Source organism: Dipodomys ordii, unplaced genomic scaffold (assembly GCF_000151885.1).
Source record: "Dipodomys ordii isolate 6190 unplaced genomic scaffold, Dord_2.0 Scaffold19, whole genome shotgun sequence".
NCBI classification, from domain to species: domain Eukaryota; kingdom Metazoa; phylum Chordata; class Mammalia; order Rodentia; family Heteromyidae; genus Dipodomys; species Dipodomys ordii.
Window position 1 is genome coordinate 1,402,839 of NW_012267235.1, and position 15,998 is coordinate 1,418,836.

Below are 15,998 nucleotides of genomic sequence, written 5' to 3' on the forward strand. Positions count from 1 at the left end.
TGAGGCTCCTGTTAGGCCGTCCTTGGCCTCTTTTTGTTCCTCCAGGAAGGAGAAAAAAAAATCCCTCTGTTTAATTATATAACCACGAACTAGGGCTTACATTCATCCCTCCTCATTCTCCTGCTCAGAGATCTCCATGTGACCTTAAAAAAAATAAGTAAGCTCTCCACAGGGCTCCAAAGGCTGCAGGGCCCAGCCATGGGGGAGAGGTGGGGGCAGAGCCCAGGCTCATTGGGAGCTGATCTCCTGCAGGAAACAAAGTTGGGGCCTTCTGAGCCAAGGAAGCAAGGCGGGCACAGATGAAAGGTGCCCACAGCCTTCCGGCCTTCAAGTCCAAGATCCTCCCAGAACATCACAGCTCCAAGGTGGTGGTGGCGGGGGGATGGGGGGGTGCAGGCCCAGGCACCTGCTAACACACCGATAAGTGGATTCAAAAGCACCTGCCCCCTTCCCTCTTATCTCCTGAAACAATACTGACCAGAGTTATCGCAGCAAAGTGTTCCTATTAGCCTGGCACTCCGCTCTGAAGACTAGAAGTGGTGCACTACAACTTTAAAGGACATAAGAGTCAAGCTGGAAAATAATTGTGTGGCTCCGGGGAGTCAGTTCTCCATCTAATCCCTTCGGAAGGGGTGCCAGGCTCCCTTGGACCACTCCAGGCACGGAGGCCCCAATGCCTTGGCTTACCCCAGATCTTAGGGCCAGGCAGCTGGTGGAGACAGATCACAGGCCTCAGCCACCTATGAAGGCTGTGGACCCAGGGCAGAGGCTCTGCCACGCCCACAGGCAGGCCCAGGTGTGTGAAGGCCCAGGGCCTCCCCAGGGCAGCCAGAGCTCTTCACCTTCCACCGGGGCACCATTTACCCTATTTTCAATTCTGGTGTTTGCTCTGACTTGCCAAAAGTTGGGAAATAGGCATATGGACCTGACCTATCCAATACAGTAGCCCCCAGCCCACTCAAAAGCCACACCTGGCACAGAACGCCAGGATCACAATCAAGACAGCTCCGTCCTAGATGCCCACTGCGTTCCCCAGGCAGGGCAGTGCGTTCCCGCCACAGGGCAGACGCAGTGCTGGCCACAGCAGAGAAGGACCAGAGGCTTGACGCTGCACTCTCCACGGAAAGAGGAGGACTGCGTAGCAGTCAGCTAATTGCTTTGTGCTCGGCACCAGCAACACCTGCATACTAATGCACCTGGCTCTCCTGGAGGCTGATCTCTCAGAGCCACACTCCAATGCTCCAGGACGAAATGCCCAGGACACCGGGGCAGCTGCCCTCTTGCCAGGCTGAGCTGGGAAAGCCAGCAACTTGGTGGAAGCCTGCCCGGTCTCTAGGGACACCAACGTGGACTGGCAATGGCAAATGTAGTGGAAGCAGGGGATTTGTTGAGACTTAAGATACTTGAGCATCAGAGCTCTACAGAAATGCCAGAACCCACCCCAGACACGGAGGTAACGGCCTGTGCGAGGCTTCCCCCGTGCCCAGCAGACAGGATCATCCTCACAGGCGGAGCCCCAGCCCAGGGGCCTTCCTTTACCTAAAATCAGTGGGTGCAGATGAAGGTCCTTGGGAAACCACATCCGCTGGCCCCCGCAGGGCCTCCGCGGAGCCGCACCCCAACAGATTTGACTTCCCATCCTGGATTCTTCCATTTCTCCACCTTTCAGTCATGCGTCCTCTACCTAGAACATCACAGAAGCAGATGCAGGACTAGAAGTCCCAAGTTTAACAGCACCTAGCAATGCACCCCTAGACAGCAGGACACCTACCCACCCTGGGAAGGGTGGGCCTGAGCACGCTCCAATGCCATCCTGGAGAGGAGGAAGGTGTGTGTTTCCCTCAGTGTGTGGGATCCCCCCCCCCCCGCATCTCCTTCGGTTTCTTAGAATTCATGGCCCTTGACCTCAGCCGCTGCACTCTGAGAACCCCAAACAAAGCAGGGCAAAAACACCAAGCAAACTTCATGGGAACATGAATGCTGCCAGCCATGGGCGCTGCCGGCAGACCCCACACAGGGCCAGGAAAGGCGCTACAGGAAATCTATAGACACACAGAGGAACAAAAGGTAGATAAGCTGACTCACCGGCATCCCCGACGCCCCTGCCAACCCCGAGAGGTAATGAGGATTCGGTCAATAGAGCTGTCCGACAAATCGAATCAACAGGCTGATATGGATCCCGCAGACTTCAAGAGAATTAGGTAATGAACTTACCAAATCACTGGCAATTATTTTTCAAGTGTTATGAAGGAAGAGGAAGGAAGAAATGCAAAACATAAATAAACAAAGAAAGAAAGGTCCTGTTCGGGACCCAGCATGCCTTCACCTGTGCACGGGCACGGACTCCAATTTAAGAAGCACCCACACCTGTAGCTCATGCCTGTAATCCTAGCTACTCAAAAGGCTGAGGATCATGGTTCAAAGCCAGTTTGGGCAGGAAAGTCTGTGAGACTTTTATCTCCAACGAACCACCAAAATGGCTGGGAGTAGAGGCATGGCTCAAGTGGTAGAGTGCTAGTGTTGAGAGGAAAACTCAAGGACAGCACCCAGGCCCTGAGCTCAAGCCCCCCGTATTGGCACAAAACAAAAACAGTAACAGTAACAAGCAGAAGAACCAAAGGAGGTGCAGAACACATGATCCATTGGCTCAGGATGAGGCTCCTGTTCAAGGGTGGCACTTGCTGAGCAGTGAGTGCCCAGTGGCTGGCATCCCGGCAGGCACACGCTGGCCTCCTTCCCACACCCCTCACCTCTTCTGGCCCAGAAAGCAGATCTTACATGAACACATCTCACACAGTGTCCGCTCCATCATGGGGAATGGTAGCAAAGTTTCTAACAAATGTCCTGTTTGGATTAATTCCACGTCTCAACTCCTTTAGGTCAAAGGGCAAGAGGTAAAAGAGGCAGTAAGTAATCTTGCAGAAGGTTCAGCAGTGCATGTGGGGAGCGGGAAAATCAGCCTCGAGGAGGCAAACTGTGCTGCTTTGTTTGCTTTTCATGATTTTCTAAGTCTTTACACATATTTATGGGCTATGTAATATTTCAGTAGGTGAATATACTGTGTATATTCAAATCTGGGTAAACATATCTCATTTATCCCTTAGTGTCAATGTTTAAAAGCCATCCTTCTTTCTGAAATGTGCAGTACATTATCAACCTCAATAGCACAGCCCACCAGAGCTCCCTGCCTCCACTCTGTAACTTAGTACCCACTGGCCAGCCTGTCCCTTCTTCTCCCCCCCCCCAACCTTCCTCTCCCCTCCCCCTCCTTAGCCTCTGGTACCTTAGCTACCCTGTTTCCGGCACACCAACTGTAAATTTCACCTGAGATTATGTGAGTACTCGACACTCTGTATCTGGTTTATTTCACCTAGCAAAATAATGTCCAGCTCCAATCATATCGTTACAAAGGACAGGATTTTGCCCTTGTTCTGGCCCCATAGTATTCCATTGTGTACATGTACCACATTTTCTTTACCTTTTCATCAACTGATGGGACTCTTAGGTTGATGCTGTATCTTGGCTATTGTGAAGTCTTACCTGAAACACGGAAGTATTGATGTTTCTTCACCCTGTTAACTAACTGTATTTGCTATATACCTAGGATTGGGGCAGCTGCTAGATCATATAAGTTTTACTTGTAATTGTTTGAGAAATCTCTCATCTATTTTCCACGACTACACTAATCTTTACAACCATCACTAGCCTGTGAGTCTATCTTTTAGCCTAGCAAGTGTGGTACTCACTGTGATTTTTGTTGTTGTTGTTGTCTTGGGGCCTGAACTCTGGGCCTGGGCGCTGTCCCTCAGCTCTTCAGCTCAAGGCTAGCGCTCTACCACTAGAGCCACAGCACCACTTCAGGCTTTTTTCATTTTGCTTATGTGGTGCTGAGGAATCGAACCCAGGGCCTCATGCATGTGAGGCAAACACTCGATCACTGAGCCACCTTCCCAGCCGTCACTGTAATTTTCATTTGCTTTTCTTTGATGGTTGGTGGGACTGAGCATTTTTCATATATCTGTCAACACTTACGTGTCCTCCTTTAAGAAATATCTGTTTTGCTACATTGCCCTCTGTTTGTTTGTTTTTGGAGCTGGGAATCAATTCCTTCTATCCACTAAACACATGCTCGACTACTGAGCTACACTCCCCAGTCCACAGTCCAGAAGTATTTTTAACTTTTTCCCAGGCAGGATCTCTCAGTGTAGCCCAGTCTGGCTTCAAACTCTCAATCCTCCTGCCTCAGCCTCCAGTGTTCTAGGATGACAGGTGTGAGCCACACACCTTTTAATCCAATGATTTTGTTTTCGAGTGTCTTATCTAAATCTGCCCTCACCTTGCAGCACCTGCTTCCTTCTAGAACTCCTAAGCTGAGCGGCTGCGCGTGCCGGGCTGGCTGCAGCTGACATGCGGCAGCTTCTCCTCCCACTCAGGGAAGTGGGGGCGGGATGTCTCACGTGTCCCTGGAGACATATGCCTCCACGCCAGGAACGGCAGAGCGCAAGCAGCAGCAGGAGCTCAAAGTCCTACAAGACTACAAGTCCTGCAAGCCCACCTGGGCTCTTCTCTGTGTCCTTACCCACCAACTTTCAGAGTATCTCAACACACATGACAGGCAGCTCTTCGATCTCCCCCCGGACATGGACACTGATTTCAAGGGTTCCCCAAGGAGCAAGAAATAACCCCCAGATTCACACTCCAGAGAAGATGTCCTACCTGCTTCTCCAGATGGCCCAGGCGAGGGAAGTGTGGACACGTAGACCCCAGCCCCCAAACAAACCTCATGGATGGGTGCCAAGACTTTAGACTTGCCAGGTGCTGGTGACTCATGCCTATAATCCTAACTGTGCAGGGGGCTGAGACATGAAGAATGGAAGTTCCAAGCCAGAATGGGCTCTGTGAGAGTCTATTGCCAATTAACTAGCAAAAAGCCAGGCTGGAGGCGTGACTCAAGTGGGAAAGTGCCAGCCATGAGCAAAAATGCCATTTGACCAAACACGGCCCCAAGTTCGAGCAGCAATACTACTGCACATGCATGCGCGCGTGTGCATGCACACCCACACACAATCTAGATTCACTTGGTGGACTTTACTCCTCAAAGTATATACATGCCAAGAAAAATAAAGGTTTCACAAATAAACAAGCTTTACCCACAAATGTGGGACACTATTCATAAAAGCAGAAACCTAGAAAAAAATCAGAAGTCTAATAACAAGGATTCTGGTTAAACATTGATATTTAAAAATGAAATCAATTATTAGTGAGCAATTAAAACATGGTTATGTGTACTAAGGCAGAAACAAGCTTTTGCCACACTATTTACGGCACTATTAAGATGCTTCTGGTGTCATCAAGTGTGTGGTGGACCACCTGTGAGGGGGAAATAAAGGACTCAAAACACAGCTGCTTATTCTGTTCTTGTGATTTTCTTCTTTTTTTTTTTTTTTGGCTGGTCAAGGGGCCTGAACTCTGGGCCTGGGCACTGTCCCTCAGCTCTTCAGCTCAAGGCTAGCTCTCTACCACTTGAGCCACAGCACTACTTCGGCTTTTTCTGCTTATGTGGTGCTGAGGAATCGAACCCAGGGCCTCAGGCATGCAAGGCAAGCGCTCTACCCTGAGCCACCTTCCCAGCCCCTCTTGTGATTTTCTCATGTGTTTATGTATTTATATATTTTGCATTACTGAGAGTCCAGGGCCTCCTTCCTGCTAAGCAGGGCTCTACTACTGAGCTACACTTCCAGCCCTGGGGATTTTGCTTTTCCTGTGTTTAAAAGGGTAACAAATATGCATGAGATCCTGGGTTCCATCCTCAGGATCATACTAAAAAACAAACAAAATAGGGCTGGCGGTATGGCTCAAGTAGTAGAGCCTCTTGCCTTTCAAGCGCAAGGCCCTGAGAAGGCCCTGAGTTCAAGCCCTAGTGAGTCCAAAAGAAGAAAAAGACACCAACACTTAGTATTGTTCACAGAGACCACCCAGTGTGACTTCACATGCAAGAGCATGGTGAGCTAAGCATGGGATGACTATAGTCGTAATTTCTTTCTCTTGCTTTTCTTTTTTCCTCTCTTTGAAGTAAGAAATCTCATATACTCCAGACTGGTCTCGAATCTTCAGACTCTCTTGAGTTGCTGGTAATACAGGTGTGTACAACACCCAGCTTAAGGTTATTTCTGGGCTACTGGGTTGACAGCTAAGTCTTACTTTTCTAGCTTTAACAACAACTCAGGGTCTCATGCTTGTTATGCAAGTATTCTTATCATTTAAGCCATACATCTTTTTTGTTGTTGTTTTTTACTTTTTAACGTCTTTTAGATAGGGATTCCTATTTTTGACTGTTATCATTCTACTTCTACTTCTGAAGTAGCTGGGAATACAGGACTATGCCAGCACACCCAGCTTTTTTCTGAAATAGGGTCTCACTGTCTTTTTGCCTGGTCTGGTCTCAGACTGCAGTCCTTCTGTCTCTGCTTCCTAAGTAGTCAGGATCATAGGAGATAAGGGCATACCACCATACCTACTCAGTCGTTTCGTTTTGGTGGTGATACTAATTCAGGCTTTGCACTTGCTGGGAGGAGAAGCATTTAGCATTGCTGGGGATCAAACGCACAGTCTTCCATATAGGCAGGTGCTCTTTCTCTAAGCTACATCCCTAGCTATAATGTTCAAGGTGAAAATGGGACACGTCTAGAAACCTGTCTTCTCATCTTGTCTATCCTGCATCTTTCCAGGCTCTGTGCTGGATGCACTAGCAGGGTACTGTCTCAGTGACCAGCTCCCCACCCACAGTCCTGGTAGATCTCAAGGGCTACGGCTATGAGTGTAATGCGAAGCAGTCAGCTGAGCAGAAATAAACCTAGCAAAGTCCACACAAAAGGAAGGAATGCTTCAGTCACCACTGAAAAAGGCTCAGGATCAAAGCTCCTGATAACTTCTCAACTCATTTAAAAATCAGTATTAGCTACCAAAATGTAAAGTATTAGTTTTATTAAAATGCAAATCAATCAACTAATCTGTCTTTCTAGTAACAGTTGAATTGCAGTATCCGTGTCAATTAAAATAACTTTCCAATTTATTCTTGGCTGGAAGGAGGGTGGTCTTCTGCATTCTAAAACACAGGCCGCCCTGTCGTGGAGAGGCTGCCAGCTCCTTCAGCTTCATCTCTCCAGTTTTAAGCTCATTTTAATTAATCTTGCTGGACCCCAAATATTTTAAAGCACCTGTTTAAACCGTTCTCCTCACCAGATGAAGTGACTTCTACCTCTTGTGGTTAGCATAAGGCTTCCAGAAAGTTCTCACTAGGCAGGATTGGATGCTATTTTAGTTTTTTAAATAATCATTTTAAAAGGGGTCAGAATGTGGAACTTTATTTGTTGATCGTTTGGGCAACCATGAACAAACAGGATTATGTATCTCCCTGACAGTCACACCCAGGAAGTAACTAAGTGGGGAAAGAATCCGTATGCTTTGAGCCCTGATTCCTACTGATGGAGGAGGCTCTGTGCTGGCTGGCCTCAGCTCAGCTCGGCAGACAAGACTACTGGAAAACTAAAACCTCATGAAGATTCAGCTTCATTCGGAACCCACAGGATTCCCCAAGCCAAGGACACACGGGATTCCTGCAAAGCTGTCAACGGGTGTTACACCAAACCCCAACTCTAACAACTGCACACAGTAACCTGGTTCCAGTCCTCCCCTTCTTCCATCACTGTAAATCCTGAGGAGGGACCAGAGACATGCCAGCAGCTGTTCCAACACGCATGCTCACGTTACTTATGCAAGGCAGCCTCCACTGCGTATTGACCACGGCAGGCCAATAAATCCCCCTTATGAGGGTTTAATTCCAGCCTTTGACCTTTGGTTAAGAAACAAGTGAATCATCTCCTCCTGCTAGATTTACACAAGTTAATCTCAACAAATGATTTAAGAATGTGGAAAGTAGAGAAGGACCTGAAACAATCTCTGTAAGTGAAAAGAGGAAATTTAAAAAAAAGAAGCCCGCAATCTATATTTAGCAACAAACAGGCAAGTATCTACAACCTGCAGGACCCATGTTCTCAGAGCCATGCAGCCGTCACCAAAGCAGCATCCTGCCACACAAATATTTCTTTAAAAATAACTTTACACTGAGAGAGCAAGGGAACGGGTGACATTGTCCAGAAAGAAATATACTTATGACCTGACTTATGTAACTGTAACCCCTCTGCACATTACCTTTATAACAATAAAAAATAAAGATTAAAAAACCAATACATTAAAAAGCCAGGTGCTGGTGGCTCACACCTGTAATCCTAGCTACTCAGGAGGCTGAGATCTGAGGACTGCGGTTCAAAGCCAGCCCGGGCAGGAAAGTCCATGAGACTCTTAGCTCCAATTAACCATCAGAAAACCGGAAGTGGCGCTATGGCTCAAGTAGTAGAGCGCTCACCTTGAGCTAAAGAACTGAGGGACAGCGCCCAGGCCCAGAGTTCAAGCCCCAAAACTGACAAAAAAAATAGTAACTTTAAATTTAGGACCTTTTCATTAAGCTAAGGATCAAACCCAGGGCTTTCTGCATGGGTAGACAAGTACTCTACCCTAAAAGTTATTTTTCATTTAAAAGTCCTAATTGTATTTATTTCTGGAGTAGAATAAGGTGATGTTTAGATGGATAGATAGGAAAATAGATAGATGATGGATTAAAGTTAGATCAGGTTCTTTAACACATCCATCAGCTTACTTGCTTATCCTTTTGTGGTGAGCCATTTGCAATTTAGTTTTCCTATTATTCTGAAATATACAACATGTTATTAACTACAATCATCCTGCAGTGTGAGGCTTGCCTAAATGACACTGTCCCCACCCCTCCTCCAGGTCTGGGAACCACTATTCTACTCTGCTTCTGAAGTCAGTGCTTTGACATTGCACTTACAAGGGAAACTGTGTGGCAGGTGCGGGTCTGCACCTGCTAGTTCACTCAGTACAGTGCCCTGCAGGATTGCCATGCTGTCACAAACGACAAGACTCTTTGCTTAAGGCTGAGTAGTATTCCACTGTGGATGTGTATCATATTTTATTCTTCTATCCATCTACCCACAAAAGTCAAATAAAAAGAGTTGTGAGTTTATGTAGCCTAGTAGTAGTCCAGGAACTGTGCATGACTCCAAGTCTCAGACAGACACACCCCAATCTACATATGACCCAGCAGTCTAAGAACGTATCAAAAAGCCTGGAAATGATTGAGACCCAGGGACATCTGCCTCCCAATTACTGAAGCACTGTTCACAATACCCAAATGTGGAGAAAACTGAAGGGCCCATTAATGGATGAATTGACAAAGAAAATGTAGAGGGGTTCATATTGAATGAGGTCATCTTAACAGAAACAACAACAACAACAACAACAAAATGTCTCCCAACAAATGTCATCCTGCTACAACTCCAAATCAGACTTACTCTGTGCTGCTTAAGAAATCACACATGGTGGCGATGTGACAACACTCTTTATTTGTGATGGTAAAGGACAGGGCCCTGTGCTCTCCATCGTTCAGTTCAGGGTCTGAACAGAGCACCTTTTCAGGGATGTCCTCGGAGTCAGCCCCGTTACATCATGGTGGCCTGCGTCTGGACCACCAGGCAGGTGGTGGTGGTGGGTGATGGGAGCCCGGGGCCAGCAGCAGAGGCGACAGGGGATGTCAATCTCCATGGCTTGTGTCAGGAAGGCTGAGCTGGCCAAAAAGAGATCGATACAACTCTGTCCTAGAACACAAACAAAATAAATTGGTTAACACATTGGTTAACTTTTCAAGGTTAAGAAGAAAACTACAAAGCAAGGAAACACCCTCATCTGTTTCCTCAACTGAAAACATAGCCATGTAATTAAAAAATGCATCTCACAGCTCTTATCCACAAATACAAGAATATGAAACCCACAAGCAGCCAATCAAACAGTAAAATATGTAAATAATCCAGTGTGGCCAGATACCCTGTCTCCAGGGAATGAGTTTTCTATAAGTTTGCCCTTTACAGACAGGCTCTTCAGTAAGAAAACAAGATTGAATATTTTAATAGGATGTATGAGACTGCCACGCGATGAGGAGGATTCAATCAGACATAGGATGTAGGGGATATAATTTAGTTTTCATACATTTTCTTGGGCTTGGCAGTACTTGAAAAACAATGAAAATGACCCAGCAACAAGATTCCAATTACCATCATGTGTTCAGGAGTAGAACCAGGGTCCCCCCACTCCCAGACTGCTTTCTCTAGTCTCTGCCTAACAAGCAATGTGATTGGCTACGTTTATTTCTAAAGTTGGGTTTTGACATTAAGAAAAATCCTAACATGGCAGAGTCTTGGTGACATGAAAATACATTAAGTGATCACTTCCTACCTCTGTCTGTATTAAGTACAGCATGTACGTGGCATGCACGCGCACGCGCGTGCACACACACACACACGCACACGCACACACACACACACACACAAGTCATCGGCCATGGCTTGGAAAATGTCAAAGCAGGCAGGGACATGAGACAGAAGTTCCAGCACACTCTCCGTGGAAATGGAGCAGCTCTTCCTGCAGAAAGGAGACACACAGTTCTAGGAGGTTCAGCCCAAGGGAGATGTGGAGCCCAGGAGAGACTCATGTGAGATGGCTTTGTGGCCACGTCTGCAATGTACAGGTCCCACTAGGCCTCCTGGAGGCAGGGGGTACACAGCTAACACAATGATCCAGGGAGTTGACAACCCCGAAGAGTGCTATACCAGCTCTGATATCTTCAGATCTAGCCCAAAAGACAGCAGTCTGCTCTGTTAAGAATATATAGGCTTCAGCCGGGTGTTAGTGGCTCACGCCTGTAATTTCAGCTACTCAGGAGGCTGAGATCTGAGGATCACCAGTGAAAGCCAGCCTGGGAAGGAAACTCCATGAGACTCTTATCTCCAATAAACCACTAGAAAATCAGAAGTGGTGCTGTGGCTCAAGCGGTAGAGCACTCGCCTTGAGCTGAAGAGTGCAGGCACAGCGCACAAGCCCAGAGTTCAAGCCCCATGACCTACCAAAAAAAAAAAGAAAAGAAAATAGTCTTCAGAGGACACTCTCCGTGTCTCTGCTCTCATCACTAAAACCCTATCTTCCCAACAGTGTTTTGAGTTCAGCAAAAAAAAAAAAAAAAAAAACCCACAAAAACTTTTGTCTTTTGTTGAAATCATCCTACTGTAGTTGTGGAGATGCTACAATCAGAAAACAGCAATAAGCTTCACAAAAGTAAAAAGTGAAAAATCTTAAACTATAGAAAGCAAAATGTAAAGTAACCTCTCATGCTGCGTACCCCAGGGCAGACAGGGAATTTATACTACAGGGGTTTTATTGCAAGAATTTGCCCAGACTCTCACCTTGAGGCCTGCTGACAAGAGAGCACACCCTGAGCTCCAGCCACCTCTTTTGTTCCCTGTGTACACATCGTGTGGCTGGCCACCACCAGCCCAGACACACAAGCGTTCAGCTTGCCACAGAAACAGCAGTGCCACCCTGACCAGACTTCACCACATAAGCCAGCCTACTCAACAGTAAACACAAATCTCTCTAGCCACTTAACAGCAGAATTAAATGGCATGAAGGAGGACAGGGACAGTATGGCCCCAGGCTGCTGAGAGGGAGATGAGGCTGAGTGCTATTCAGCCTACCCACACCCGTGCTTACCTGCACCAGCGCCATCACTGTCTGGAGCAAATGCTTCCTCTCTCCAAGCCCTAGCAGCAATGCAACTGCTTTGATCACTTGACACTCAGGTGTGCAAAGTGGACCAACATAAGCAGCTGCTTATGGCAAAGCATCCTGGGAGGCACAGTGGTTTGAGTTCTAAGAACACTGGGGAGGGGAAGGCTGTGATACCAAGAGGGCAATTCCGAGAAACATCCTCAAGCAACTTCACTGTAGACCTGCAAAGCACCTCAATCCCCATTTCAGATTGCACCATCTCTGTCCAACATGGCCACAACCTGCCACATGCTACTTCTGCTTCTTTCCAGCAGCTCTCTGCCCTCTGCCTTGGCACTGTAATCAGACCGCTATGGAACAGCCCTCTTTGGGGCCCAGGGCCATCATGAGTCCAACCTTCTGTTCCAGGAGCAGGGGGTAGCACTGCGGGCCTTGTGCTAGGTGCTGGTGAGAGTGGCATGGCAGGAGGTGGCAGCCCTGTAACCCTGCAAGAATTTCACAAACCCTGCATCCAGTTCATAGTAAATTTAAATAGTAGCAAAGGATACAATTATCAAGATACTGTAGGTTTACAAGCAAGCCTTTGTAATTCATACAATGAAATCTCTAAGCCACACTGACTTGATACCCACCATCATTTACTTAAGTAACATAACTCTTTTTTCTTTTGGACAGTCATGGGGCTTGAACTGAGCTCTTTTGCTCAAGGCTCCATTTCTGGTTTTTGAGTGGTGAATTAGAGATGAGTCTCATGGACGCTTTTGTGCCTGGGTTGGCTTTGAACCGTGATCCTCAGATCTCAGCCTACGGAGTGGCTAGGATCACAGGCTTGAGCCACTGGCACCCAGCTCAAAAGTAAATACTTTAACTTGAAAAAAAAAATTTTTTTTTGAATGCCAGTCCTGGGTCTTTGAACTCAGGGCCTGGGTACTGTCCCTGAGCTTTTGTGCTCAAGGCTAGTGCTCTACCAATTGAGCCACAGCTCTACTTTCAGCCTTTCGATGCCTAACAGGAGATAAGAGTCTCGCAGACTTTCCTTTTTCTGCCTAGGCAAGCTTTGAACCGGGATCCTCCAATCTTAGCCTCCTGAGTAGCTAGGATTACAGGTGTGAGCCACTAGCACCTGAGTTTAACTTGAAAATTTCACAGCATCTTTTTGTTTGCATGCATGTACACATGTATGTATGTACACATGTATGTATGTATATTTATTTTTGTATGCCAGTCCTGGGCTTGAAGTCAGGGCCTAGGTGCTGTTCCTTAGCACTAATTCTACCACTCCAGCCACAGCTCCACTTCCAGCTTCTTGGTGGTTGAAATAACAGTAGGCTGGCTGCTTGGGGACTGGCTTTGAACCACAATCCTCAGATCTCAGTCTCCTGAATAGCTAGGGCTACAGGTGTGAGCCACCAGCACCCTGCCATCTTTTTGTTTTTTAAACTGGCATTTCCATTTGACTTCCCCAACAGATTTCTATTCTTCTATAATTGCTTTATGCTTAAAATTTTTGCAATTAAAAAATAGAAATAAGGGGCTGGGAATGTAGCTTTGTGGTGGAGTGCTTGCCTACCATACATGAAGCCCCGGGTTTGATTCCTCAGTGCCACATAAACAATAAAAGCCAGAAGTGGTGCTATGGTTCACATATTAGCCTTGAGCAAAAGAAGCTAAGGGACAGTGCCCAGGCCCTGAGTTCAAGCCCTAGACTGGCAAAAGAAGAAAAAAAAAGAAAGAAAAAGAAAGAAAAATATTTTAACTTCTTGGGGCAGCAGTCTTAACAATGATTAAGCATTTCTTCTGAGTTGGGTTATCTATGTAATTATGATCAGGGCATCTAATATATATAATGCCAGCACAATACAGTAACGTCAGAATGAGCATGTAATATGGTACTGCAGATCAATTTGTTTGTGACACAGATGAGGCTTTTCCCTCCAATTTGTTCATGAAGCTAAAGATGAATATATACTGGAACAAAAGAAGGTCCAGCATCAACTGTCACATAAATAAGTACATAAGAATGAGAGAGTGCTTGGTGCCGGTGGCTCACGCTTGTAATCCTAGCTGCTAAAGATTGAAGTTCAAAGCCAGCCCGGGCAGGAAAGTCCGTGAGACTCTTATCTCCAATAAACCACTCAGAAAACTGGAAGTAGCACAGTGGCTCAAGTGGTAGAGTGCTAGCCTTGAGCTGAAGAGCTGAGGGACAGGGTTCAAGCCCAGAGTTCAAGCCCCAGGACCAAAAAAAGAATGAGGGGTCATAACAATATCACATCTTTTCATACTTTCTGAACATAAAACATACAGTGAGCCACCACCAAAAATTACCTTTATGATCTACCAGCTGAGAAACCAACTCATGTTCTCCTATAATTTGAGTGAAAATAAAAGACCAGACAAGGAGTGGAGGAACATGCCTGGAATCTAGGCACTAGGAAAGCTAAGTCAGGAAGATCATGTGTTCCAGGGCAACCTGGGCTACATAGAGAGATCCTGCCACAAAACAAAACACAAAACAAAGAAACCTAAAAGAAAAAATGAAGACCTGGAAGCCATCTGACCTGCAGGGTTCTCTTTATACAGATTATGGGCAATTTCTCTTCTCAATCCCTGCACCCGTTTTTCCAGCTGGCCTCCTGGTTTGGTACCCTGAAGAAGGTCTTGCCCTTCAGGTCCAGTTCATGATACCTAGGGACAGTGCAAAGTAGCTTTGTACAAAGCAGGACAACTGTGAAAGGTCAGCCCAAGTGTGTTCTATACCTTCAAATTCTATCTACTTTGTCACAGCCAGTATAAAGACGGAGGCATAGGAAACACAAAGCTTTCCCCACACTTAGAGGATGCTAGGCCTGGAGTCAACTGAGAGAAAGGCTGAAACATCTGAAAAACAAAAATACTGTGTGCACCTTGACCTCATCCCAGGAAGTAGAAGAAGCGAGGCACTCACAAGGCTGATGCACAGTGAGCCTGATCTGCAGCAGGGCGCTTCCCCTCCACCCCCCCGACACATCTTTCCCACCCCAGACTGGGCTGTGTGAGGGGTGGCCTAACAGTCCTCCAGGCTAACCCTGTCTACCTTTGGCTCTCCAGAAGAAGTGTGGAGTTTACGACTTCTGGTCCTCTTAAGGCTATGCAAATTAACTTGGCTGTTGCTTTTTAAAATATGTAACTCCTGCTGCTGATCATATTAGGAATCAAGATTCACACCTCTAATCTGAAACACCTCCCCCACTTTATCCCCATTCTTGGTCTCGATGGCCAGTGGGAATGTCTATAGAAACGTATTAATGTTGGTATCATGCTGGAAAAAAAGTGACCGAGTAATTAACAGGACTCAGACGTAAGGTAGAAGGTCGATAGCAGGGGCTCTTCCTTGAATTAAAATTTAACTTACCCTTTATTGCAACCTACAAAAGCAAGTAATGAGCACTAACATTTTTATTTCTTTTAAACTGTCATTTAGGCTATAGAGGGGATAATTACCTATCTCTAGTGTAGTAAGGTTTTATAACCCTTAGTGAGGCATTTTCTAATTTAATATTTTTACTATATTATCATAAAACCTGTTTCTGAAAAAAAAAAGATCATGGATTAGCAGCCATTTTCTATAAAGACAGAATGTGTGTGTGTGCAGTGCATGTGTGAGGAGCAGACTTCCTGGAGAGTTCTTCCGAGGACTCAGGGGCACAGTCTAGGTCTAGCTGTGAGCCTCAAGCATGTGGCAGGTAAGTGAGTGCACACGTATAACGATATAGCCCCCAGACAAACACATGGGCCCAGCACATTCCCTGTAGTTCCATGCAGGTTCCTCACATGTCCGCAACGACCACTTTCACAATGTTAGTTGGGCAAACAGAACAAAGGAGCATATTAAACCTGCAAATGGTCTGTGTGGGACTTTAGATCAGAAGCTGATGGCATCAGGGGCCCTGAAGGAATTCTACTATCTGCTCTCTCTAAGACCACAAGTCCTGCTCTGCCTAGAAACCCAAGCTCCAAGACAATCCCCTGAGCTGACACACCTAGCACTCCTGTGGTCAGGGCAGATGGACTGGCCAGAAGCAGCAGCCGTTCTCTGCTCCCTAAAAAAAGTCTATTCAGGTAGATCACAATGTCTAAGCAAGAACCACACCTCAGTCTTTCAAATGTACAAGAAACAATAATGCTGATCTCCTGATTAAAATTATTCAAATAATCTAAATAGAGTATGATGGCACATGCCTGTAATCCTAGCACTTGGATGCTGAAGCAAGAGGATTAGGAGTTGGAGGCCACCCTGGGCTATACAGTAAGACCCTGTCTCA

At 46.4% G+C, this 15,998-nt stretch overlaps 1 protein-coding gene across 3 annotated transcripts in view; it reads right to left on the reverse strand.

Annotated features, from left to right (window-relative positions):
- Positions 1-9,459: 9,459 nt before the first annotated feature.
- Aatf (apoptosis antagonizing transcription factor) overlaps positions 9,460-15,998 on the reverse strand; it is a 101,726-nt gene continuing 95,187 nt past the window's right edge. For all 3 annotated transcript variants that reach the window (XM_013013454.1, XM_013013453.1, XM_013013455.1), the window contains one exon: positions 9,460-9,734. In XM_013013454.1, the coding sequence (XP_012868908.1) occupies positions 9,671-9,734 (64 nt within the window). In that variant the 3' untranslated portion in view covers positions 9,460-9,670. The remainder of the gene's footprint in view (positions 9,735-15,998) is intronic.